The following is a 25287-nucleotide window of genomic DNA, read 5'->3' on the forward strand; positions in this document are numbered from 1 at the left end:
ATGGAGTTTTTCTGCAATGTGGACAATAAGGACTTGGTGTGGCTCAGGGAGATCCAGGAGGAGGCCGAGCGCATGTTCACCAGGTGAGGGCAGGGGCACAATGGTGGTGTGCAGATGCCAGGTGCTGCCTGGGCGTGGCGGGGGCCCGACCCAGTGTCATGGGAAGAGGAAGGAGAGGCTGCGTCCCTTGCCTGACTCACGATGGTTGTTTGGATATGGAGCCTGGATGCGCCCCTGGGAACTTGCTTTCCTGCCATGTCTCCAGGAGGAAGCCCTGAGTGCCCAGCAGGTGACTTGCACATGGCCTTGGAGAGTTCACTTTGTGCTGGTCACCCTGGCTTGACCTGTCCCTGCCAGGAAACAGATGGGGGGCCAGACTGGGTGGGAGTGGGGCAGCAGGTCACAGGCAGCCTCAAGCGTCCTCCTCCTTGTACCAAACAGAGAATTCAGCAAAGAGCCAGAGCTGATGCCCAAAACACCTTCTCAGAAGAACCGACGGAAGAAGAGACGGGTTTCTCATGTTCAGGATGAAAACAGAGACCCCATCAGGAAAAGGTAGGAGGGGCTGGGAGGCCAGGGGAAGGTGAGCTGGGCAGGTGGGGTCTACGAGACTTGGTGCCTCTGGGAGAGCTTGATTCCATTACAGAACACAAAGGTGTTAATGGAAGCAGCAGCCTGCAGGAGTGGTGGTGGGTACCATGGGGGTCATGCTGAGGGGGGGGTGGGATGTCACAGGGAAACAAAGTGTGACCTAAGACCATGGGGTCCAGAGCATGTGTCTGTGCATGCATGGTGGTGGCAGGGTAGAGTGGGGGTGTTTGATCTGGGCCGTGGAGGATGGGAAAGATTTCCAGAGGTGGGACAAGAAAGAGAGGCCTACCTTCTATTAGGTGAGAGTGACCAGAGGTGTGGGCCAGGTGTCTGGTCCCCGACCTTCCTATTGCCATACTCCCCATGGGAGTGATCGTGGGCTGCAGAGTGCTGGGGAAAGAGACAGGGTCCTGGGGTCAGGCCCAGATGTAAACCCTACCTGTGCCCCTCAGCAGCTGTATGTCCTTGGGTTAAGTTTCTACCTCTCTGAGCTTCCGTTACCTCATCCCTAAAGTGGGGGTAATAGCACCCACATATTGGGGCCATCTTGCAGAGTAAGTGAGAGCATGTGTAACGTGTTCAGCAGGGTACTTGGTACAGTGTGACCTCGGGCAGTGGGAGGTTTGTATGGACTTAATCTCTCCCTAGCAGTCCTGTGAGGACTGTGACATTGTCCCCACTTCACAGTTAGAGAGTTGAAGCTCAGAGCGGAATGGCCCAAGCTGTCATGGCTAGAGGTGGCAGATCCTGGGCTGGAACCCAGATCTTTTGCCTCCAAGTCCTGTGATTCATACTCCACCCAAGCTGGTGGCTCCTGGGGAGACTGTACGCCAGGTTGATTTTGGGGTGCCCCCTCTGCCCTGCTGGGCTGTCTCAGTCTCTGCTGCCTCTCGCAGGTTATCCCGCAGAAAGACTCGGAGCAGCCAGCTGAGCTCCCGGCACCTCCGCAGCAAGGACAAGGTGGAGAAACTGGCCACCGTTGTGGGAGAGAATGGCTCCATCCTGCGGAGGGTGACCCGTGCTGCGGCCGCAGCCGCAGCAGCCACCACACTGTCAGCTGCTCCTTTGCTCACCCCTGAGTCTCCCACAGTGCTGACCAAGAAGCCCGAGAACAGCATTACCCAGTGCCAGCAGGTGCCCGTGGTGGTAATAGGTGCTGGCGAGCGCCAGAGTGCCGAGCAGCACCTTACCCAGCTCAAGCCTGCCCCAGCTCCACCTGAGGCTCCAGCCACAGCTCCAGCCTCCCAGAGCGTCCCGACATCAGACAAGGAATCAACACCCAAGAAGCCAGAGGCCGCGAGGCTGGAGTCTGTCACAGTGAGCTCCCTGATGTCTACACCCCATGACCCCAAGGGTCGAGGGGTCGGGACGGGACGGTCCGCCTCCAAGCTCAGGATCGCACAGGTCTCCCCAGGCCCACAAGACTTGCCTGGCTTTCCAGACTCTCCGTGGCGGGAGCGGGTGCTGGCTCCCATCCTGCCGGATAACTTCTCCACGTCCCCGGGCTCTGGCGCCAACGTGCGCTCAGTGCGGCGCAGCCTGATTGCCCCGTCCTCCCCGGGACCCCAAGCCTCGCTGTCCCCAAAGTACCCCCTGGTGGCCAAAGAAGAAAGCACTGTCCTCAGGGCAAGCAGAAGGATTGCTGAGAAGACTAGCCACGAGCCGGCTGCCTCTGCCCGCATCATCTGTGAGTCGGGGGGCTGGGCAGTGGGCGTGGGGGAGGCGGGTGGTCCTTGGTGCCTGGCTGAGCTGCAGGGGGTCTGAGGGACTGTTTAGCAAGGAGCTGTCCATAGAACTTTCTCTGATCGTGGAAGTCTCCATATCTATGCTGTCCTGTTTGTCCGGCTATTTTGCCCTCAAAATGTGGCTATTCTGACTGAGGAAATGCATTTTAAATTTTATTACATCTTATTGAATTTAGACTTAAATAGCCACACGTAGCTAGTGGCTACCATATTGGACGGTATAGATCTAGTGCTACCTTCTTGTCTTACAGATGAGGAAACTGAAGTCCAGGGGGGTTGGCCACAGTGTCTGGTTAATGGCCATGTTGAGGCTGGAACGTGGGCCTTTGGCTCAGGGCCGGTGTGTTCCCTCCCCTCCCTTCCCGTCTTGCAGTGGCTACTTAGGTTCACTATGTTTGTGTGCCACCTCCTATTAGTGAAACTGCTTTGAGTGTTTGGTGTAGAGATGTGACTTCTTATTGCAGCAGGCTCATTCTGGGAGAGCAGATGACCACCCTACGACCGGGGCAGGTTATGGAAACTTCATGGGCTGTGTTCCTCATCTGTCAACTGGGGATAATCATAGCATCACTTTGAAGGGTTGTGGTGAAGTTTCCTTGAGTAACCCACATAGGCTGTTTAGATTGGTGCCTGGCATGAAGGAAAGTCTTGGTAATCATAGCTGCTTTGATCATCTTCAGATCTCAGCTCCAGAGACCATTACCCCTGTGGGGGCACATGTGTGAGCCACAGAGGAGAGTTGGGCAGCTCTGCAGGTCAGGGCTGGCTGCGCAAGGAGTGAGGTCTGAGTGGGGAGGGTTTTGAAGGATGGTTGCGCTTTTGGCAGGTGGAAGAAATGTGGGGATAGGTATACCTGGCAGAGGGAACAGATTGTACAAAGACCCTAAGGCATGCAGCAGCAAGTGACAGGGTGTCTGGCGCCATGTGCCACACGAGGAGCTTGGGTTCCATCCCACCGAAGCAGGAGAAGTGTTCCAGTAACTGTGTTGGAAGGGTCCTGGCACGGTGTGAAAAATAGCCAAGAGAAAAGGCTGGAAGGAGGTAGGGAGACCAGGCAGAAGGCTGCTGCAAAGGTCCAGGCCAGACGCGGGCAAAGCAGTGAGATGGATGGAGAGGATGGGCCAGGTTTAATATTAATGCATAGTAAAGTCACCGGCATCTGCCCGGCCCTTTAAGGTTCACAAGAGAAAAGGCTGTCCCATTCGGTCCTCGCAGCAGCACCCTTAGCTAGTTAGGATTTCCCCACTTTGGACAGGAGGGAACTGAGGCTTAAGGAGGCCACCGAGCCTGTAAATTGGGAAGCTGGGGCTTGGGTCCCACATATTTCTTTCCATCCAGAAAGGCAGGTGTGTGCTGAGGAAGCCTGGTGGGAAGCCCCGGGTAGGGTGCAGTAGGCAGGTGAGGGTGCTTCATTTTGGCAGGGCTGTCCCTGGCCAGGTCACGCTGACTGTGGAAGGGCCTGCTCCGGGGCTTGGGGCTTGGGGTGTGGGGAGACACAATCTGGGGCATGTTTGGATGTGCAGTCTGGCACATCCAGTTTTGGATTCTCAGAAGGACCTAGATGTCTCAGTTCTGCCTTGGACATTTCTTCAGGGCTGGATCTGATTTTGGGAGGGGGCCCATGGGGGCAGGTGAGCCTGGAGTTGTGGAGGCAGTGCTGTGCAGGGCAGGGGAGAGGGTCTCTAACGGGCCCTTTTGTGCTTCTGCGTCAGAAAACCAGATCTTCAGCTCTTAAGCCCTTCCCATTTCTCTTGCCCAACCTTCCGGCCCCTTCCTGCCCACAGTGGGCTTGTGATTTGACTGGTGCATGTGATCCAGGTCTGTCTGACTCTAAGCCCAGGGCTCATCCCCCTCTGAGATAGAAGGAAGAGGGAGAGGAGGAGGCAGGTCCAGGATCTGGAGTCACACAGACTCTGGGTGACCTTGGGCATACCCCTTCTCTCAACCTCAGTGTCCTCATCTGTGAAATGGTGATAACACCTGCCTTGATTGAATGTGGGTTGAGAACCCGTCTTAGTGCTTGGTTATGGTATGTGCTTGGTAAATCTTATTTAAGCAAAACAAATGATAAACCCCAGGAACAGCTGTGTCCCTGAAACTTGGTGTAGGTGTGGCCAGGCTGACCCCAGCAAGGAGCTGCAGGAGTGCAGGGAAGCGAGGGGAGAGGACTCTTCCTGGAGGCCTTCCTGACCCCAGGCTCTGGGGCGTGGTTGGGCAGGTAACTTTAAGGTGAGATCTCAGTTTGGGTCCCCCCAGAACTAGCCTTTGACACAAGGATTTGAGTGCAACTCAATAATTTTGGAGGGGAAGGAAGCACCTGCAGCAGGGGAGTGGAGAAGTGAGACAGGAAAAGACCAAGAGTGACAGTGGGTGCAGGGACCTCTGGAAGCCAGTGTGGAGCACTAGCGCGAGGAGCTGCTGGTCAGAGCATGAACCCTGCCCTCCTGACCTGGAGCATCTGCAGAGGGGGCTGGCAGGCAGCATGTGACAGGCAGGGGGCTCTGCAGTGGTTGGGCAGGGGACAGGGGCTGCTGTTTCAGGGTGTGTATAGCGTCCTGCTATATGGCCTAAGCTCCTTGGGGCTCCCCAGCCACCTCTGCATTGGAGAACAGCCCCTTGGCCCCTCTGCCAGGCCTTAGGCTACCTCTCTGCCACCAGACTGACTCTGAGTCTTGAATGATATGCACATGGCACCAACATTCCAGAGAAATCCAGGTGCTGGTGGAGTAGTCTGGAAGGTACATGGTGTCTTCTTGCCCTCTGCCCCTCATCAAGGAGCACTTGGGCTGGGATTGGGAGGCATGGGGAGATGAGGGGTGCCATGTCTTCTGGCTACAGACCCCGGAAGTGGGGACAGTCACCACCCATAGCAGCCAGCCTGGCCCTGTAGTCGTCCCCTCTCATTCCCCCAGCCTGGCTGCTAAACCGGGAAGGGTCCTTGCCTCTGTTCTCTCTGTGCCTTGCCAGTTTGCTTCAGCTCCTGTTTCCTTAGACCCTGGGTGCCACCTGGCCCCACCCTGGCTGCCTCTTGTTCTTGCTCTGGCCAGGCTCCCATGGCTCAGGGTGGCCAGCCTTTGTGTTCCCCGGAAAATCTCCTTTTTGCTGTCCCGTAGACTCGGCAGGTGCTTTTCCTCTTTCCTAGTCCAATGGCTGTCAAGATTTGGTCCCAGCACCTGGTTCAAGTTTTAAAAATTAAATTATGGGGTTCCTGGTATGTGTCATCAGGAAAAAAGAAAGATTGAGGACCTCAAAAGGCTTTGATTATAAGATTATATCTACTGAGAATTACCATATTAGAAATTAAAGCTGAGGAATTTAAAAATATTTTAAATATTATTTAACATCTTGTTTTTTTTTTTTGTCTTTTTTCGTGTCCGGCAACGGATCGCAACCCTCAGTGTCGCGTCCGTACCAGACCGGGGCCGGCAATGGGATCGCAACCCTCGGTGTTGTGCCCGCACCTCGCTCAGCCAGTGAGCGGGAACCGGTCTGTATGTGGGATCCGAACCCTCGGCAGGAGCGCCGCCTCGCTCCCAAGCGGCGCACTGTAGCAGTGCGCCACCGGGCCGGCCCCTAACATCTTGTTTTTTATATTAATATTTTTAGCACCTTAACATTAAAGGAATAAAAATATTATTTAATATTTTGATATTAAAAATTAAAATACTAAGCCTATTACCTGTTAGTATAAGATGTTTTATGAGAAAATAACTGTTTTCCAAAATGAAAATATAGTGAAGACACTGGCATTATTCTAAAGAGATTTTTTTTTTGTCTTTTTGTCTTTTTTCGTGTCCGGCAACGGATCGCAGCCCTCAGTGTCGCTCGCAGCCCTCAGTGTCACTCGCAACCCTCAGTGTCGTGCCCCTACCAGACCGGGACCGGCAATGGGGTCGCAACCCTCGGTGTTGCGCCCACACCTCGCTCAGCCAGTGAGCGGGAACCGGTCTGTATGTGGGATCCGAACCCTCGGCGGGAGCGCCGTTGCGCTCCCAAGCGGCACACTGTAGCAGTGCGCCACCGGGCCGGCCCTATTCTAAAGAGATTTTGCTAATCTCTTTAATGTGTGGCTTAAAGGAAGACAGCTGGATTCTGTGTTTGATCTGTTGCATTTTGCTGTTTGGGTGAAAGTATTTGAAGGAAATCTAGTCTCACACAGACGTATAGTTGGAAAAGCGTGGAATATCTTAATAGCTTTTTCAGATAATTCTGTGTGTTCTTTGTTATTACACTCAATGCAACAAGTGATAGTTTCTTAAAGGTTCGTTGCCATGTGGAATCTGAAACCACGTTGGTGATTTCACATTGGACTGTCCTGTACTCTGAATGGCTTGTGACTTTATAACCTCAGACATTGGTCATTTGGAAAATACCATTTGGTCAAGTTAGGCACATCTTTCAAATGTTGACACACTTCATTATATGTAAAAAAAAACAAAAACAAAAACATTTGTTTTTTGATCTCATCAGAAAAGTCTTTAGGTATTGGGGAGCTATGGAGCTCCTGGTGGTCAATACACGTTTTTCAAAATTCTACTTTTAGTTTTTTTTTGTCTCAATTTTTTATTATTGTCACCACATGTATTGGTTGTTTTAAGTGGCAGACCCACTTCATTCATTTGTAAGACGATCTTTTCCAAATCCCCTAGATTGAATGAGTGTAGTTTGTGGGTCGTTCTTCCACTAACAATGGTGTTCCATGAAAAAAGCGGCTAGCTCAGGTGGCGACGCGTAGACTTGGTTTGCCCACGAAGGGCATTTTGCATACTTCCCGCTTCATCCCACAGCATGTGAAAAAGACATGCTCTTGAGTGTAGGTTGAATAAAGCTCATGCGTTTCACCCCTTCAAGGACATTGTAAGTGAAGCTGGACATTGCCTTACCGTGAGCGTGTGATACAGTGGAGGTTTGATGCCACCGCCCTGAGTGGTGCTAAGGGTTTCAGCGGTTTTACCCCGATTGCTTTTGGGCTGTCGGGGCAAATGTCAACACAGCAAAAAGGGAAAATAATATTTTAGGATTGTGGTGAACATAGTCATGACCCCATGGATCCCCTGAAAGGGTCTGGGGGACTTGCAGGGGTCGGAGAATACACTCTGAGGAGCACTGGCCTGGCCATCTTCTCCCTCCCTCTCCTCCCCTTTTGTCTGTAAACTCCTGTTCCTCACATCAGATCCTTCAGACCAGCTTGGGTCCCCCCATTATAGGATTTCAAAAACCTCTGCTCTTCTCTGTCATTGCACGTATCGCAGTGTTGTTTATAGGATTATTTGATGGTTGTTATGAAGACCAGATAGTGGCTCTGTCTGTTTTGCTCACCATTGGGTCTCCGGGGCCTGGCCCAGGGCCCAATACATCATGGGCACTTGATGAATATTTGTTGAATGAAAACCTGCTTTGTGTTGGGTCTTGTGTGGGGACTTGGGGGCCTAGAGCTGAGTCAGACATTTTGTCTCTGCCCAGTGTAGTCCCATCCTATTGAAGGAACTGAGATTTGCCCGTGGATGGGGCATGTTCCCAGCTAGGAAGTACCCAGAGGCATAAAGCCACCGACTCCATTGAGAATGCTGGGTTGAGTGCTGAGATGAGGGCCCAGGGCATGGCAGTGCCTCTGCTAGAGAAGGAGCAGTGGCCCAGTTTCTGCTGGAACCTGATTCCCTGGACTTCTTGGAGTGGCACCTAGCTAGTTTCTGATGGTGTCTCTTATTCCTTCATTTCCCCCCTCAGGTCACAGTTACCTGGAGAGGCTCCTGAATGTTGAGGTGCCTCAGAAAGTCTGGTGAGTTCAGTTCTAGGGCTTAGGGACTGTCTGAGGGGAGGGCAGGGTACCCTGGGGACCAGAGAGTCAAGGTGAGACTGATGCGGAAGCATTTCCTGGGTCTGAGCCTTCTGTCCTCAGCCCTGATTGCCCAGGGATGCCCACCATTGGAGCCCTGCCCCCTGCCCTGTCTGACCAGGTGGCAAGTGATGTGGGTTTCAGGTCCTCCTGCAGCATTCCCCAGGATTGCTTGTCGGCCTGGCTGGTCTGACCCCTCCAAGCCGGGTGTCTTCACCCTGGGTTGTGGGCTCCGTGGGTTGTGGAGGAGACAGAGCAGCCATGAGGAGCCACATTCAAATTGGGGTGGGGTGGAATGGGGGCTGGGGTGCTCCCCACCCCAGGATCACACCCAGCACTGCTTAGGGATAGGACAGCAACTCCTCTTCCTGGAGGCCACTCCCACCACCACTAAAAGTAGTCCCCCTTCCTCCTTGCTTTGTAGCAGAGTTGGGGTGGGGTCACAAGTGATGGGGTAAACCTGCTGGCTTTGCTGGCCCCATGAGTGGAGAGCAGTCCTCCGAAGAGGTGAGCTCACCTGGACATATGAGGTTGAGGTGCAGCTGGGGACAGGGCCTCCATCCCAAATAAGAGCCCTGAGTGGGGTAAGACGTAGCCAGATTTGGAAGTTGGCATCCCTTGTATATCCAGCGAACCTCGCCAATGGCTGCTATCCTCTGGCCCTGCTTGGGGCCTATGGATTTGTGGCCCCTTCCCCAGGGAGTGGGGGAGGGGCTCACTGTGGGAGAGGGCTTGGACTAGCTGGGATGGTCCCACAGTGCCCCTGCTCTACTTTCAGCCCTGAGCAGGAGGAGCCCTGCAAGGAGGCTGAGCCCGTGCAGGCAGCTGAACCAGAGGTAAGGCCGGCATGGAAGGGAGGGGATTCCTGCCCCCAGGGCTCTTGCCCTGTGCCACAGCCGTCCTCAGCCTCGGATTCCAGCTGGAGACCCCTAAAGCCTTGCTTCTTCCCACAGGTCCCCAAGAACGATGGGAGTACCTCATGGCCCCACAGGGTCAGCAATATTGCCATTAGTACACCCAATTCCAGGCCTGCCGCTGGTGGCCAGGAAACACCCCCTGGGAGGCAGCAAGGTGAGTCCTCCAGACCTGCCGCAAGCAGATGCTGGAGGCGCAGGGGCCTCGGCCTGCCTGTCTATCTGGGGATCAGGGAGCCCCATTTTCTGTGCTAATAGGCCAAAGATAAATGATACCTGAGAGATGCACAGATCTCTGAATCTGTAAGTTTCACCTCCTGCATTTCAGCTGGAGCTGTTGCCAAGTGTCATGTTGAGTGGCCAGGAAGCAGAGGGACAGGCCTGAATTGGGGTATTAATGTGAAGGTGCCAGCTCCAGGCCTTGAGCCCGCTCTATGGGGCAGTGGGCAGAACCACGGGCTGGGGCCTGAACACTTGCCTGGCCTCTTGTTGGTCTCTGCCACTGGCTCCCTTCTCACTTTGGAGGTCCTTCCCTGTCTAAGGAGGGCAGGAGAGCTGTGGGCTCCAGGAGCTGGTCTGGAGCCTCACCTGACTTCCCCAGGCTACTGGTCCTCCTGCTACTGGAGCGGGAGGAGGGGCTCCAGGGTCTGGGAGGGGTTCTAATGTCTTCCCGGGAAGGGAGCTTCTCTCTCTTGTGTTAAGAGCACTGTAGCTGTGAGATCTTGAATATGGCTTCCTCTTCTTTATGACAGGTCAGGGACAATGGTCCTGCTAGCCCTACAGTCCCCAGGGCTGCTGCAAGGACTTTTTGGCTTAAGGGGTGCTTTTTCCTAGTAGTGAAACAACACGTACTGACGCTGCACCCCACATGTTGGCCCTGCAGCAGGAGCCCTCCCCTCATCCTGTCATGGTGGCACCAGCTGAAAGGGCCAGGAGGGGCAGGAGTTAGAAGCTGCACAAGGAGCTGTTAGAGCCTGCAGCTTCTGTAAGGCTTCTGCACACAGCTCTTAGTGTTAGCAGTGGTAGGGGCCTCTTCCATGGGACTGTCTTGCCATTCTTGCCACAGAGGTCAGGCCCTGGTGGTGAGGGGTCTGTGGGCTAGGGATAGCATGCTGGGATCTCGGCATCCATAGATTTCTCAAGTCTAGTTGGTGGCCGATACTTCTGCTGATGGCCACCCGGGGGGTTCCAGGAAGGGAACCTGCCCTTGCCGAGGCTGCTGTCGCTGGTGACACCTTCCCCTCCCCCTCCATGCCCACCCTGCTGCCATCACTCCTACAGCCTTGCTGAAATTGCTCTCTTCACAGAAGCCAAGACTGACCAAGCAGTTGTGCCCAAAGAGCCACATCATAGCATCAGGTTTGCATCTGGGAAGGGGCGTCTAGGCCACTTTGTTCCGAGGGCCCAGACAGGCACAGACCTTGAGTTCTGGTGCAGGGAGGGTGGGTGCATGGTCAGGGTCTCTGCTGCCTCTTGTCTGGGGTGTGGCCTGGGGCTCTGACTTAATGAAGGAGGCAGCTGGATGTTGTGGGACAAGCACTGGCTTGAGAATGGGGCGACTCAATTGTTGATCCTGCCCCTCTGCATCCCCCTGGCCATGTGACCTTAGGCTGCTCCCTTCCCTTTCTCTGAGTGGGCAATAGAGGGTTGGGCGGGGAGAGCCCATCTCTGCAGTCCCTTTCAGTCCAGAGTGCTATGGTGGGCCCAGTTTGTTCACAGGGGTGGCCTTTTATGGGGTGTGGTTAGGGCTGTGGGGAGGGTTGCTGGGTCAGCTCTTCCCGCCCCCGCCCCACCGGGGCTGTGGCTGTCTGCCCTGTGACGCTGCTGCCTGTGCCTCGCAGGAGGAAGCGTAGCTACAAGCAGGCAATGAGTGAGCTGGATGAGGAGCAGCACTTGGAGGATGAGGAACTGCAGCCCCCCAGGAGCAAGAGCAAGACCCCTTCCCCGCCCTGTCCAGCCAGCAAGGTGAGCCAGGCTCCTCTCCCCACATGGTGCCCTGCCCTGCCTATCACATCCTGAGCCTGGTCCTCATCTGCAGGTGGTGCGGCCCCTCCGGACTTTTCTGCACACGGTGCAGAGGAACCAGATGCTCATGACCCCAACCTCAGCCCCCCGTGGCAGCGTCATGAAGTCCTTCATCAAACGCAACACTCCCCTGCGCGTGGACCCCAAGGTGAGGGAGCTGTGCTCCAGGCTGGGCTTTGCTGGAGTGAGGGCCACATAGCCAAAGGCTCCAGTCCGTCTCCTAGTCTACTGGGAGGAGCATAGGGCTGGGTGGAGTCAGGTGTGGCCGTTGGCTGCCTTGGCATTTGGGAACGCTCTCCTGACCTTGTGGGTTCTGACTGCATCCCAGAGGCTCAGTCGGCTCAGTATAAGCCCTGGGTCTTGAGCCCTATCAGACCACCTGCACTGCCCGTCCACCCCCACACTGGTGTGAGTGGCTCAGGTGAGGTACATACCTGGACACCTTCACAGTCGGAGGTGAGGGTTGGGTGAGAAGAGGGCAGGCGTGGAGCTCTGTGCAGGCCAGAGGGCGAGGCCTGGCCAGACTTGCCAGCTCAGCTGGTGCCGGGTCTGCCTGGCAGGTTGTGCCCCGACCGGCACTAACTCTTAGCTTTTTCCTGTCTCCTCTCCCCCACAGTGCAGCTTTGTTGTAAGTAAAGCCTCTTCCTGTCCTGTAACCTAGCTGCACCTAGCACTTACCTGCTCTAACCCTGTCCTCACACAACTGATGGCACTACAGAAGCACTAACCTCGCAGCGGGAGCAGCAGGAGGAGAGATGGAGAGGTGGGGGCCACAAGAGGCGTGGGGGCCCCGTGTCCTTCCTCTGCAGAGTCTCTGCCCTTGACTCTTCTCCCAGGAGGAGGCAGGTGGGGCCATGACCTGGGGCTGTTCACCAGGGCCACAACGTGGAGTGTTCCCCACAGCCATCTCCCTCCCTCTGCCCCAGCACTGGGTGGCCTCAGGGTCTGTGGGTCTGCGAAGAGAACAGAACTGAGATTTACTGGGTCACAGACCTGAGCCTTGAGATGGCGAATGATCAGGGAGGGAGGTCTGGGTCTATCACTGTGCTGGGTGATGGTGGAACTGTTTGTAAATAAGACCACAAAAGCTGTTCTCTTCTCAGACACCTCAGGGTTGAGCTGGGTCAGGCCGCTGGCCACAAGCGAGGAGCCTGGGAGAGCTGGGGCCTACTTAACCTGCAGCCCCACTCCCCATGCCACTTGCCAAGGCCACAGCCTCCTTGTTCTGTCAGTTCCTGCAAGAGTCCTGAAGGGCCTCCTGCTGCCACCTGGTGCTGCCTTGTAGCAGCCGGGAGGGCCTCTGTCTCCAGCCGAGGGCCTTGGTAGGGGGAAGGGCCTCCCAGCAGCTGGCCAGGTGACCTCTGAACTTGCCTGTCCTGCAAGGCAGCCCATCCCCTCTGGTTAGGTGAGGTGACATCATGCTTTCCCATACACCAGTAAGTGGGCTGCATGGCTTTACATGCCTATTTTCCTGCCAGGCCTCGAGGCCCGCAGCAGTGAAGAAGACTTGACTTGTTCCTCCTACTGGAGGCCACTGTGCCCCACCCAGACTGATGGGAGCCTTGCAGGTCACATGACCGAGAGGCCCAGAAAGTCACCCTTTCCTACTTTGGGGAGCCCAGGTCCCTGCACAGGGCATCTAGGGGGCGTGGACAGTCATTAACTAGGAGGCCAGGAGCCAAGGAAGGTTTCAGGGCCCTTGGGACTTTAGACAAGTTTCCTAACCTTTGTGCCTACATTTCCTTGGCCACATAATGAAGAGACCAGTAAGTACTTCTTGGAGGTTTGGTGAACCCAAGAGTAATTGTGCCAGGAACCTAACACAAAGCTTGGTTTAAAGTGGTTATTGGCTAAGTGGCAGAGAGAGACCGCTCAGGTTATGCCTTGGATGCAGAAGGGGCCGCTCATCCTGTGGTTTCCTCCTACCCCCACTGTGGCCTTGAGGGCAACCTTGGGAACAGGGACAAGTCAGCCCACTTTTGAGGGTTAGGGCACAGGAGAAACACAGATTCTATGACACAATTCTAAAGCACCAAGTATTCTTCTATAAAATTTATAATGCAGCAGACGTTCTCTGACCTGCACTGGAAAATTCCAGCACTCCAGCCTTGGGATGAAAACCTGCATTGCTGAGCCTTGTTGAAAGCTGGAGTCTGCTTGGCTCTCAGAGCAGGAAGAGAGGGTGGGGCTGGGAGTGCTGGTGCCAGGTGGACTTGGCTTGGCGGGAGAAGCAGGATGGGGGCAGGGCCTTCGTGCTGATCCTACTGGGGTCTGGGCAGTTGGAGAGCCAGGGGCCTACTGAAGGCCACCCACACCCTCCACGTGGGGCCCCGAAAGGCCAGTGACCTCTAAGCCCCTCCTGCACCCAGCTTGGCTTCTGTGGCTCTTGGGGGCTGTCTTTCCTTCCATTTCTCTTTATCTCTTAAAAAATGTTTTATGTTGGAAAAAAAGGATCCTACAGTAAAATGGACCTTTTTGGGGCATACAATTCTCTGAATTTTAACATATGTATCGATCTATGTACCACCACCACAATCCAGAACATTCCCATCACCTACAAAACACCCTCTGTTCCTCCCCTGTAGTTTCCCCCTCCCCAGCCCCAGGCCCTGGCAGCCAGATCTGTTCACCATCACTGTGGTTTTTTTTGTCTTTTGAGGACGTCATGGAAATTGTATTGAATCATCCAATTCATTTGGAGATTAGCTTCCTTTCCTCAGCACCATGCCCTTGAACCCTCCCAGATCATTGCATTTGAAGTGAGTTTCTTACACGAAGCATATAGTGGGGTCAGGTTTTATTTATTTATTTTTTTAGTTCATTCTGACAATGTCTTTTATTTGGTGTATTTATATTTAGTGACATCTTTGGATTTATGGCTATTGTATTATTTTGTCTGCTTGTTCTCTTGTTTCCTTCTGTTCCCCTTGTCCTTTTGGGGGGAGTTTCCTTGAACATTTTTTAGTGATTCATTTTGTCTGTTGTGATTCTGACTGTATCATTTTGGAGAGCCTTTAAGTGCTTGTTCTAAGTATTCCATACTTAATTTTTCACTGTCTATTTAGAATCAATATTTTACCAGTTCACTTGGCATGCAGAAATCTCACCACCTTGTCTGCCTTTACTCTTCTCCACTGTATGGTATAGTTGGCTTATAAATTATATCTATACATCAGCTACCCCATTAGACACATTATCGTTTCTGCTCTCAGCTGTCGAACATTCTAGAGAAGTCAAGAGGAGGGGAATATTGTATTATATTTACCCATATTTGCATTCTCTGTTGCTCTTGCTTTGTTTCAGAGGTTTCACGTTTCCTTCTGGCATCATTCCTGTTCTGTCTTAGGAACTCCTTTTAGCATTCTTTTAGAACAGGTGTGCTGGCAACAAACTCTCTAGTTCCCCTTAATCTGAGGATGCCTAGTTCACCTCTTATTTCTGTAGGATATTTTCAGGGAACATAAGTTCTTTCTTTCACTGCTTTAAAAACTTCCTTCAGGCCTCTGATTTCTGTTGAGAAATCTTCAGTCATACAAATTGTCATTCCCTTACGGGTAATGTGTCCTTTTTCTCTGGCTGCTTTGAACATTTTTCTTTTCCTTTTGGTTTTCAGCAGATTGATTGTTATGTGTCTGGTCGTGGATTTCTTTGCTTTTGGGGGGTTCGCTGACCTCACATCATAGGTTTATACCCTTCACCAAACTTGGGACATTTTCAGCCATTATTTCTTCATATATTTTTTAGTATCATCCCTTTTTCCTGTCCTTGTGGGATGCCGATGACAGGAACGAAGACTTTTTGGCATTGTCTCACAGTTCCCTGCGGCTCTGTTAATTTTTCCTTAATATTTTTTCCTCTTTGTGTTCAGAGTGGATATTTTTTATTGACTTATCTTCCAGTTTGCTATCTTTGTTCTGTCTTCTCCATTCTGCTGTGGAGCCCATCCATTCACCTGGAAAATTTTGGTTATAGTAGTTTTAGTTCTAAAATTTCCATTTGGTTCTTCATATCTTCTGTTTCTTTGCTGAGGTTATCTATTTTTCCAGTTGTCTCAAGAACACTTGTGATGACTTGGAGAATTTGTGTAATAGCTGCTTTAAAGTCTTTGTCAAATAATTTCAAGACCTTTGTCACCTTGGTGTGGTGTCTGTTCATTGTCTTTTCCCATGTGAGTTGAGACTTCTGGATCTTTGCATGCTGAATATCCTGGAGATTTGGGGTTGTATCCTGGAGATTTTGAATATTATGCTATGAGACTCTGGGTCTTGTTTAAATCTTATGGAGAATGTTGGTATTTTCTTTTTTTTAATCCACATTGCAATTTAGCATCGATTGACCTGGTTAGGTTCAGGCTGCAGGTTCCAGCCTGCCTTTTGTGGGTTATGGTTACAATGTCAGTTCAGATTTTAAAGTCTTTGCAGTGCTGTTTGGATCTGTCCCCAGTGTGGCCAGTCAGCAGTCAGTCTGGGGCTTGGAAGGTGGTCTGTTTAGTTTTCAGTGTCTTTGCTGTGAAAAGTAGGTTCAGATCCTTGCATCTGCAGCTTGGAGCTGAGCCCAAGAGTTTATAAATTACCTGTGTTATTGTTTTTGTGATCTCTCCAGTGTTATCTGGTTCTCTGGGGCTCCCCTTTTCTGTCCTCTAGTTGGGAAGCTGGGGCATTAGTTACCTTGCTTTGCTGTGCGCTTCCATGAATGTGTCCAGGGCCACCTGGCAGGGGGACAGAGAAAGAAAAGAGCAGAGTTTGGCCCAAACTTTTGGGATCACAGCCCCTTTCTTGGAAAGGAAGGTTCTCTACCCTCAGAGTTTTGACTCTGCAGGTTCCTGTAATTGCTGCTCTCCCTGGTTACCATGGGATTGCTTGTGTGAAAGGAGAGAATAGAAAAAAACTAAAAATAGGGTTTCTGCACTCTGAGTGTTAGATGTTCTCCTGCTCCTGAGTTAGAACTAGAGGCCTTTTTCCGGAGTTCTCTCTGTCTGCACCGCAGTGACTCCTTTGGAGTTTCAGGCCACATTGAGTTAGGTGAGAGGAAAACATGGCGAGCTCACTGCTGGTTTGGTGGTGCTTTAAGGTCTTCCCCAATCTATCTGCTAATGTTTACTTATCAGAGGCCTTAAATCGCTGCTCCTTGTATTCTGTGCAGGTTTTGTGGCTGTATTCAGTGGGAGAAGCAGGTGGAGTGTGATTACTCCATCTTACCCATGTCTGGGGCCCCTTCTCTCCATCTTTGGGAGGATTCTTACCTTGGGGCCAGGTTCCTAGGTGGGAATGTTTCTAGCAGGACCAGGCCAGGGCCGGGGAGAAATTGATAGTAACCGTCATGGCGGGGAGCTGGAGAGAAGCAGTTATTTGAGGCTCAGCCCAGAGGTGGGAGTCTGGTGGGAGGCAGGTTGGGGTAATGGGAGTGGGACTTCAGTTGGGCCCCAGCCCCACTCCCACTGCCAGCTGTTCAGGGCAAAGCACCAGTGTTGTCCTTGGTCAGTGAGGGCTTGGAGCCCCTGCTCATGCCCAGTGGTTGTGCCCCAATGGGCTTTCTGGATTTGCCCAGGAGGGGTGCCAGCATCAGTCTGCATAACCCACTAGTACTCTTAAAAAGTTGTTTTTAAAATTATTAACATAGCCATATCACAAGAAGTTTGGAAAATTAAGGAAAAAAATACGATCCCTAAACTGTCTCACTAACCTGTGGTACCTCTGTTAGCGTTTGGCAATATTTTATTTCTTGTCAACTTCTATGAAGTTGATATACACAAGGGAATGTGTGTTTATACACATAATATATGTTATAAAGCATAGTAGTAATAAATTAACTCATGTATCCAGCACCCATGAAATAGAACATTAACCACAACTTTCAAAGCTGCCTTTCTGTCCCTTCCAATTCTCATTCTTGGGTCTCTTTTCAGATGTTTATATAGTTACCCTCAGCACATGGAGCCAGTTCTGAGCCTGCTTTTAGTACTGCTCTCAACTTGGCAGAGCCCACTCAAGGGCACTCATGATGCAGGCCCTTGGAGGCATTTGGGGCCTGGGAGGAAAGACTGAAGCCACAGGCCTTGGCCAGGATGGGGACGGAGGGCATGTGGGGTGACTCTGCCCCTAAGCAGCATTCTGAGGCTGCTGCCCCTAGGCTGGGGGCTGCTAGGGCTTCTGGGCTCACCTCCCAATCCCCCTGGCCACTGCAGGAGAAAGAGCGGCAGCGCCTGGAGAACCTGCGGCGCAAGGAGGAGGCGGAGCAGCTGCGCAGGCAGAAGGTGGAGGAGGACAAGCGGCGGCGGCTGGAGGAGGTGAAGCTGTAAGTGGCCTGGCTCCCGGCCCCTGTCCTGCTCCTCCTGGGTGGAGCTCCCCATGACAGCCTGGTGCCCTACAGGAAGCGGGAAGAGCGCCTCCGCAAGGTGCTGCAGGCCCGCGAGCGGGTGGAGCAGATGAAGGAGGAGAAGAAGAAGCAGATCGAGCAGAAGTTTGCTCAGATCGACGAGAAGACCGAGAAGGTGTGAGCCTGGGCTGGTGGGTGGCCAGGCTTCAGGCGGGCTGTGCCCAGGTGGGTCCCAAGCCACTCAGGCATGGCAGGGCGAGGGTCAGCACTGGACCCCTCAGCAAGTTATGGGTCTGACGCCCTGTACCCCTCTCCTGTCTGTCCCATGAGCCTTGGAGGCCCTTCTGAGCCAATCTGGAAGCTCTTGGCTCTGGATTTTCTCAATAGCCCTTTGTGAGTGGTTGGTCTGGCACTCCTGGATGGGACTGGTTTGTGGCTGTCCTCTCCCCTCGGCTGTGGGGAACAAGCCAGGTTTGCAGGGACACGGAGTACCTGTCACCAGAGTCCTGTGCCCCACTCTGTAGGGTTAAGTGAGGGGCTGCTCCAATGGGCATATGTGGGTGGGCTCTGCAGGCCAAGGAGGAGCGGCTGGCAGAAGAGAAGGCCAAGAAAAAGGCAGCTGCCAAGAAGATGGAGGAGGTGGAGGCGCGCAGGAAGCAGGAGGAGGAGGCTCGCAGACTCAGGTGGCTACAACAGGTGCGAACGCAGGTGGGCATCCGGCGAGAGGTGGGGCAGGATAGACATTGTCTCGGTGCCATGAGGACATGCTGGGCACACTCCATTTTGTGGGGCTGATCTTGGTGGATATGTTGCTTCAAGCTCAGAAGGAGGTTCAACAAATGCCTGAGGGATGGCGATAGTGACTGTCACCTGCCTCCCATCTTCTGTAGGAGGGGCAATTTGAGGGTTAAGTGCATGCACTTGGAGCCAGACTTCCTGCCTCAGTGCTCCTATTTAATAGTTGTGTGACCTTGGGCAGATTACTCGACTTCTCTGTGCTTCTGTTATTTCAAGGAGCAGTAGTGGATATCTATTTGATAGGGTTGTTCTGAGTGTTAAATGTGCTAATGCAGAGTGTTCAGGTAGCCCTGGCATGTGCTAAATGTTCTCTATGTGATTGTTGTCACGATCCATCCCTTGAATGTTTCACCTGTATGAGCGGGAGCCTACCTTTTCCTGCGAACTGTCAGTCCTGTAACTCTAGGGAATGCAAATCTGTCATTGGGGTTATATTACTGATAACTAAGGTGTATTATTTACTCTGTGCTAGGCACTGTTCTAAGTGTGTTATGTGTATAAACTCAGCTACTCCATGAGGTGTAGGTATTACTGTTGTCCCCATTTTATGGATGAGGAAACCATAGACAGAGGGTTTAAGTGACTTGCCCAGTGTCACACAGCTAGTGAGTCTTAGCTCCAGAGTCTGTACCATTACCTACTAAACGTGCTGCTGCAGCTGAAGTTTTCAGGCTAGTCAGGGTGATTCTTGCAGGGCCTTGCTTGCTTGAGGTGTCCCGTGGCTCAGCCCATGGTGATGGCTGATGCAAGAGGAGCCTGGGTGGCCAGTTGGGAGCAGGCCCCCTGCCCCTCCACCCCTCTGGCCAGCCTTTCCTCCCTCCCTGCGGGAATTCCGTGTTGCCTCTCTGGCCCGGGCTGGCCAGAGCTCCCTGACCTTGCTGTCTGTGTCAGGAGGAGGAAGAGCGGCGGCACCAAGAGCTGCTGCAGAAGAAGAAGGAGGAGGAGCAGGAGCGGCTGCGGAAGGCGGCCGAGGCCAAGCGGCTGGCCGAGCAGCGCGAGCAGGAGCGGCAGATGGCAGAGCAGGAGCGCAGGAGGGAGCAGGAGCGGCTGCAGGCTGAGAGGTGAGGGAGCCTGGTGTGGCCGTCACCTAGACGCAGCCCCCACCTCCACTGGGGGTTGCAGGTGTTTTCAAGGCTTCAAACCCAGATGCCCGCAGCTGGCCTACCCCTGACTAAAGTACACGTTGGCTACAGGAGATTCAAGGAGTGGGGAGGGGTGTGTGGGGGGGGCACTCGGGTTTTGTCTGGTTCTGCCTTCAACAGCATGTGCTGACCCCTTTGGTGTCTTTTCTTCAACTGACACAGAGGTGGGGGTGAGGTCAGGACTAACTAATATTTCTCAACAGGGCCACCATGGGCTTTTTGGGCAGGAGATATCTTTGGGGTATACTGCAGGATGTTTAACATCCTTTGCCTCTGCTCCACTAAATGTACCTTCCCTGGTGCTGACAATAACTCAGGTTGGCCCCCCACCAGCATTTCTAGACTGTTCTATATTGGGAGCCATGGGTCTGGGAGCCCTGAGGTCTTCCAGCTGTGCAGATGCAGTGGTCTCTGTGCTGTAGAAAAGAATTCCACATTGAGTTTTGCAAGCATTTATGTAGGGCCGACCCTGTGCCTGGTTGTGCTGAGGCCTGGGGATGCCATGGGCTGGGATATGTGTAGGATCCTGAGCCTGTGAGTGTAGATGCAGACACGCAGGCCCAGCAGCTGTCCTCTCTTGCCTCCACCTCTTGGGAAACCCCAGGCAGCACTGTTTTCTCTGTCCATCTTCGTGGGAGGCTGCAGGCTTAACGAAAAGTGAGGGGTCACAGCCAGAGGGCTTCAGTGCATCAGGGCTGTCTTCTGTTTCTTATTGATCGACACAAAGTGACCCTGGTCCTGTAGGCAGAGTAGAGATAGGAGTCTGGGAAGGGGAGCACAGGTAGGTGGCAGCTAATGTGCTTTAAAGATTGCATGGTGCTGGGCAGTGCTGGGGCATTGAGGGGTGATGGTGTGACAGACACAATGGTTGGCAGCTTTGGTGGTACCAAGCTATGTGCTTTACACATTTCATTGTTTAATCCTCACTTGAAGCCTACTGTGGTGTAGGAACCGTCATATTTCCTCTTCACAGAGGAGGAAACAGCATCACAGATGTGAAATGACTTGTTCAAGGTCACAAGCTAGTGAGCTGTGGAGGTGACTCTGCAACCCCCTGCTTCATGCTTGGAGTGGGTGTCTGCCCTGCAGGTTAAGATAATTAGGCTGGCACAGTGGTCTCATTTGATTCTTGTGATGACCCTGGAACAAAGATGTTAAGGTCCCCATTGTATAAAAGAGAAGCATCAGGCTCAGAGACTTAAGTTGTGTGGATGAGTCTGGGTCACATTTTGGTGGACTCCAAGGCTGGGCACCCTCTCATGCTTGCTGCACCCTCGGGTGGTTATACACACTCCTAGCCTGTGGGGCACAGTGCAGCTGTCGTTTTCGATCTGCCCATGCTGTCATTCCATCTTCCAAGACATGTCCCACTGGGTCTGGCTTCTCTAGTAGGGCTTCGAACAGGGCCAGGGCTCCACTTTCTGCCCTGATAGGCTCTTGCTGGGTCCTCAGGGAGCTGCAGGAGAGGGAGAAGGCCCTGCGGCTGCAGAAGGAGCGGCTGCAGAAGGAACTGGAAGAGAAGAAGAAGGTGAAGGGGAGTGGTGCTGGGGGCTCCCGTGGGTTCTATGCTCAGCTGTGGGCTGTGGAGGGCAGGGGAGGCCTGATCTAGACTCCTGGTACAGAGGCTGCCTGGCCTTCCTTGCTGCTTGGGGTGGCAATGGGGGGAGGGCAAAGAAGCAGACAGACAGGTCTCTAACATCCCATTGCTGGCTGGGTCCCAGGAAGAGCAGCAGCGTCTGGCTGAGCAGCAGCTGCAGGAGGAGAAGGAAAAGAAAGCCAAGGAGACTGCAGGGGCCAGCAAAGGCCTCAATGTGACCATGGATCTGCAGGTGAGGCCCCCACGGTGGAGAACGCCCCACTCTGATTATTCTCTTCCCAGTAGCTGGAGGCATGGACTATACTGTACGTTAGGAACCTAAGAAAGAAGACAGATAAAATTGGCCTACTTGTTTTTATAATTTTTCATATGTACTTATTCTAAAAGTAAAATTTGTAAAAAATAAAAGAAACTAAATTGTATAAAAGAGTATAAAGTTAAAAAAAAAATGGGACCCTCAGAGGGAAACACTAATAAGCCCGGTGTGTATCCTTCTAGCTGTTCAAAGGAAGCGAGTGTAGACGCACTGACCTGGAAGAAAGTTTCCAACTTACCTTAATGTGAGAGAGGAGGAGACAGAGTAGTGTATATTCTGAGACTTTTTAAAATTAAGACGTGACCACTGAGCCTTTTTGTTTTCCCCATGAACTGAGGGGATTCTGCCCGAGCCCCAGTGCACCTTCCTGGTGAGTTGCAGGAATGCAGTGGAGGGGGAGCTGATGACCGCATTTCTTTTTTCCAGTCTCCGGCTTGTACCTCCTATCAAATGACTCCACAAGGACACAGGGCACCCCCCAAGATCAACCCGGATAACTATGGGATGGATCTGAATAGTGATGATTCCACCGATGACGAGGCCCATCCCCGGAAGCCCATCCCCACCTGGGCCAGAGGTAAACAGGGCCCAGAGCTCCCCAGAAGACTCGGGTCCTTACCCATCTTCACCTTCTAGGGCTCTGGAAGTCTTGGATTGGTCACTACAGATGTCAGGTGGTTGTCATGCTCATGGGCTGAGGGCTTGAGGTATTGACCTGACAAGACTGCATCGGGCCTTGGGCAAGTGCCTAGAGGAGGGTGGGGCGCCCTGTGGTTAGCGGGCTCATCTGAGGAACAGACCTACAATGTTGTGCTGGCCCTGGGCAAGGCATGCTGACGGGCATTCTGACCTGAACTCTGGGCCTCTCCTCAGAGTCCCACCTGGCAGGGCTGATGAGACTTGGATCCAAATAAGCTACCAGGGGCAGGAGTAGATCTGAGAGTGGTAATGGTTTTGGGCAGAGCACTAAGAGCTGGAGCCAGGGGCATGTGGCCAGCTGGAGAAGGCAGGAAAGGCCCTGAGGAGGAGCGGGGGCACTTGTGCATGGTTTGACCCAGACTTTAAATAGGAGTGTGGGTAAATGTGGCTGTGCTGCCCTGGGCCTGGGTCCCTGAGCAGGACCACTGCACATAGTGGGAGCTGTGCAGCGTTTGCTGAGGTGAGGGTCAGGGCGGGGTACAGATCCCCCAGAGGGAAAGACCCAGAATCCCACAGGTGGTCAGGGCTCTGCAGAAGACAGTTTGCTTCAGTGAGTTTCACCTCATTTGTACTCCATAGTACCTGAAATTTGGCTTTGTCTCCTTAACTACTAGTGTTAAGTCATTCAGGAGGTGGTAGTGATCAGGGGCAGTGCAGCTGTGGAGCCAGATGGCCAGCAAAGCCACCTACTCATAGTTGACCCTGGACAGCTTACTTAGATAGCTTCCTCATCTGTGAAATGGTGGTGATATCAGACCCAGATGGGAAGGTTTTCAGAATAAAGTGGGTTAGTGCATGGCTGGTCCTGAGTGTGGCACCTGGTGCCAAGCATGCACTGGGTGCACCTCCCGCCTCCTGGTCCCCCAGAGTCTTCCCCAGCCTTGTTGACAGGACAGTGCACTCCCACAGCTTCAGCACAGAGGTTCCCTCAGCCTGCACCTGCACCGTGGGCCCTGTGGGGTTAATGAGAAGGAGCCAACCATGGTGGTCAAGGATGGTATCATGAGCTTAAGTTCCAGAGCTAGACCTGTCTTCAGACTGGGCTCTGCCAGTTAGTAGCTGTCTGCGTTGGGGCAGATCTCCCTTTCTACAAAATGGGGAGAATAAAGTACCAGCCTCCCAGTGGTGGTGGGGACAGTGAGCTTATGCGCTTGAGGATTCAACCAAGTGCCTGGCTCTTGCGTGCTCTTGAGAACCTTTGTTCAGGTTAAACTGCCAGAGGATGGCAGTAGGTGTGAAATGAGAGCACCCTCAGCATTAGATGATGTCATAGGCTGGAGGAGGACTTTGAAAGAGGAGCTATCTTGTGACCCAGCCCTCTGCTTCCCCTGCAGGCACCCAGCTCAGCCAGGCCATCATCCACCAGTACTACCACCCCCCGAACCTTCCGGAGCTCTTTGGAACCATTCTCCCGCTGGACTTGCAGGACATCTTCAAGAAGAGCAAACCCCGCTACCACAAGCGCACCAGCTCTGCCGTCTGGAACTCGCCACCCCTGCAGGGCTCCAGGGTCCCTGGCAGCCTGGCCTACTGCCTGAAGAAGCACTGAGGCAGGCCCCCGGCCTTCTCGGCAATCTTAGCTCCCATCTATGTTTATCTGTCTTCTCTGTGTTGGTCTAGTGCTCTCCTGCCTGGCATGCCATCTCTGAGGGCTTGGTCTGGTGTATATAAATGTGTTCTGTGTGCTGGATATTTCTGCTACAGGTAGAAGGTGGCCCCAGGCCTGTTTGGAGGATGGTCTTGGTGGGTGACTGGGGAAGAAGCAGGGCCAGCCCTATCTGGCCCGCAGGCAGAACTCTGTAAATAGGTTGTTTTAATTCAGTTGAATTTTAGCCAGTAGTGTTTGAGAGCTAGATTAATAAAGTATGTTCCTTCAGCCTTCTGTGGATATCATGAAGACTGGGGGCCTTGGCATAAGGACCTGGCCCCTGGCCCTGCAGCTGGGTGTCTCAGGCCACCACTGGGCTGTAGGAGCAATGCATTGTTCCTTCACCTTCGGTGTGCGTCAAGATAACCTGATGTAGGGGCCACCCCCAGAGATGCTGATGCAGTGGGTGGTTCTGATGCTTGGACAACCCCCAAGAAACACTTCCATTACTTTCCTGATGGGGCAGGTGACGTGCTTCCTGTTTTTCTGAGGTGCTTGTTCATTCGGAAGGACCTGGGTCTTGACACAGCTCTGCCACTTGTTCCTCAGCCTCTTCACTCCTCAGGCTCCATCTTGCTGCATGGGTGGTGAATGGAATGTACCCGAGAAAGTGTATCTGCTGCTGCATCGTGAGATCTGATTAGAAAAGGGATGTCCCTTGAAACCACCTTGGGAGCTGTGCTTGCAAGCAGCGAGATATTTCCCCAACAAAACCATCCACCCACTAATGAGTGCTTAGCGCCAGCGAAAGGAGGCCCTGGTCCTGCCCCGCTAGCTGCCTGCTGTGTTCTATGCATACAGTTTGCTGCTCTGGCCCCTCACGTGGGTTGGTAAACTATCCTTGTTGGCCAAATCAAGCCACATCAGAAATTTAAAGTTTTATTTGACACACCAAATACAACTGCCCATGTGTTTACTTTTTGTCTCCAGCTGCTCTGCTTTGAGGGCAGAATTAGGTCATGCCACAGAAGTCTATGGCCAAACAATCTGAAAATATTTACTATCTCAACCTTGACAGAAAGAGTTTGCCAACCCCTGCTTTAGGACAAAATAAAAGCTAAGTACGGAGTGTTAAAAAATGAGGGAATAGTGAACATAATAGACTGAAGTCCAGAAGATTGTACCCATGCAAAGACAAACGTTCATTCAAGTATAGTCCACAATTGTAATTTGTTCCATATGTTCTCTGACTAGAAACTGTTGTGTTGAATAAACGGATGAGTTTGTCTTTGTCTAAAACAACAATATCAAAATATCACCTTCTTGGAAGCATATTTTCACAGTGTGTTTAAGAAAAAGTTGTTATTCAGCAAAAAGGGAATTCCATTTGCTCTACATCTTCATCAGCAGTTGGTATTGTCAGTATTTTATCTTAGCCTTTTTAAGAGGTGTATAGTGATAGCTCATCATGGTTTTAATTTGTATTTCCCTAATGGTTGATGATGGTGAATATCTTTTCATGTGTTTTTGCTATTTGTATATCTTCTCTGGTGAAGAGTTTGTTCAGATATTTTGTTCATTTGTAAATTGGATTGTTTTCTTTCTGTTGAGTTTAAGAATCTTTATATATTATTGTAGAGCTAGGGCTAGCGTCTGGAGCTCACAGACCGCTAGAGGCCATTCACAAACCCTGCACACGGAGGTCTATGAGCTAGGTGACC

At 52.5% G+C, this 25287-nt stretch overlaps 1 protein-coding gene across 1 annotated transcript in view; it reads left to right on the forward strand.

Moving 5' to 3' along the window:
* Positions 1–24868, forward strand: part of INCENP (inner centromere protein antigens 135/155kDa) — a 28670-nt gene extending 3802 nt beyond the window's left edge. The window contains exons 3-18 of the mRNA XM_008591671.1: positions 442–555; positions 1488–2278; positions 8064–8115; positions 8951–9008; positions 9126–9243; positions 10394–10445; positions 10928–11051; positions 11125–11259; positions 17296–17405; positions 17481–17601; positions 18000–18122; positions 19116–19285; positions 20819–20894; positions 21088–21195; positions 21706–21856; positions 23313–24868. Of these exons, the coding sequence (XP_008589893.1) occupies positions 442–555; positions 1488–2278; positions 8064–8115; positions 8951–9008; positions 9126–9243; positions 10394–10445; positions 10928–11051; positions 11125–11259; positions 17296–17405; positions 17481–17601; positions 18000–18122; positions 19116–19285; positions 20819–20894; positions 21088–21195; positions 21706–21856; positions 23313–23527 (2518 nt within the window). The 3' untranslated portion in view covers positions 23528–24868. The remainder of the gene's footprint in view (positions 1–441; positions 556–1487; positions 2279–8063; positions 8116–8950; positions 9009–9125; positions 9244–10393; positions 10446–10927; positions 11052–11124; positions 11260–17295; positions 17406–17480; positions 17602–17999; positions 18123–19115; positions 19286–20818; positions 20895–21087; positions 21196–21705; positions 21857–23312) is intronic.
* Positions 24869–25287: the final 419 nt, after the last annotated feature.

The sequence above is a fragment of the Galeopterus variegatus genome, unplaced genomic scaffold, assembly GCF_000696425.1.
Source record: "Galeopterus variegatus unplaced genomic scaffold, G_variegatus-3.0.2 Scaffold7160, whole genome shotgun sequence".
NCBI lineage: Eukaryota > Metazoa > Chordata > Mammalia > Dermoptera > Cynocephalidae > Galeopterus > Galeopterus variegatus.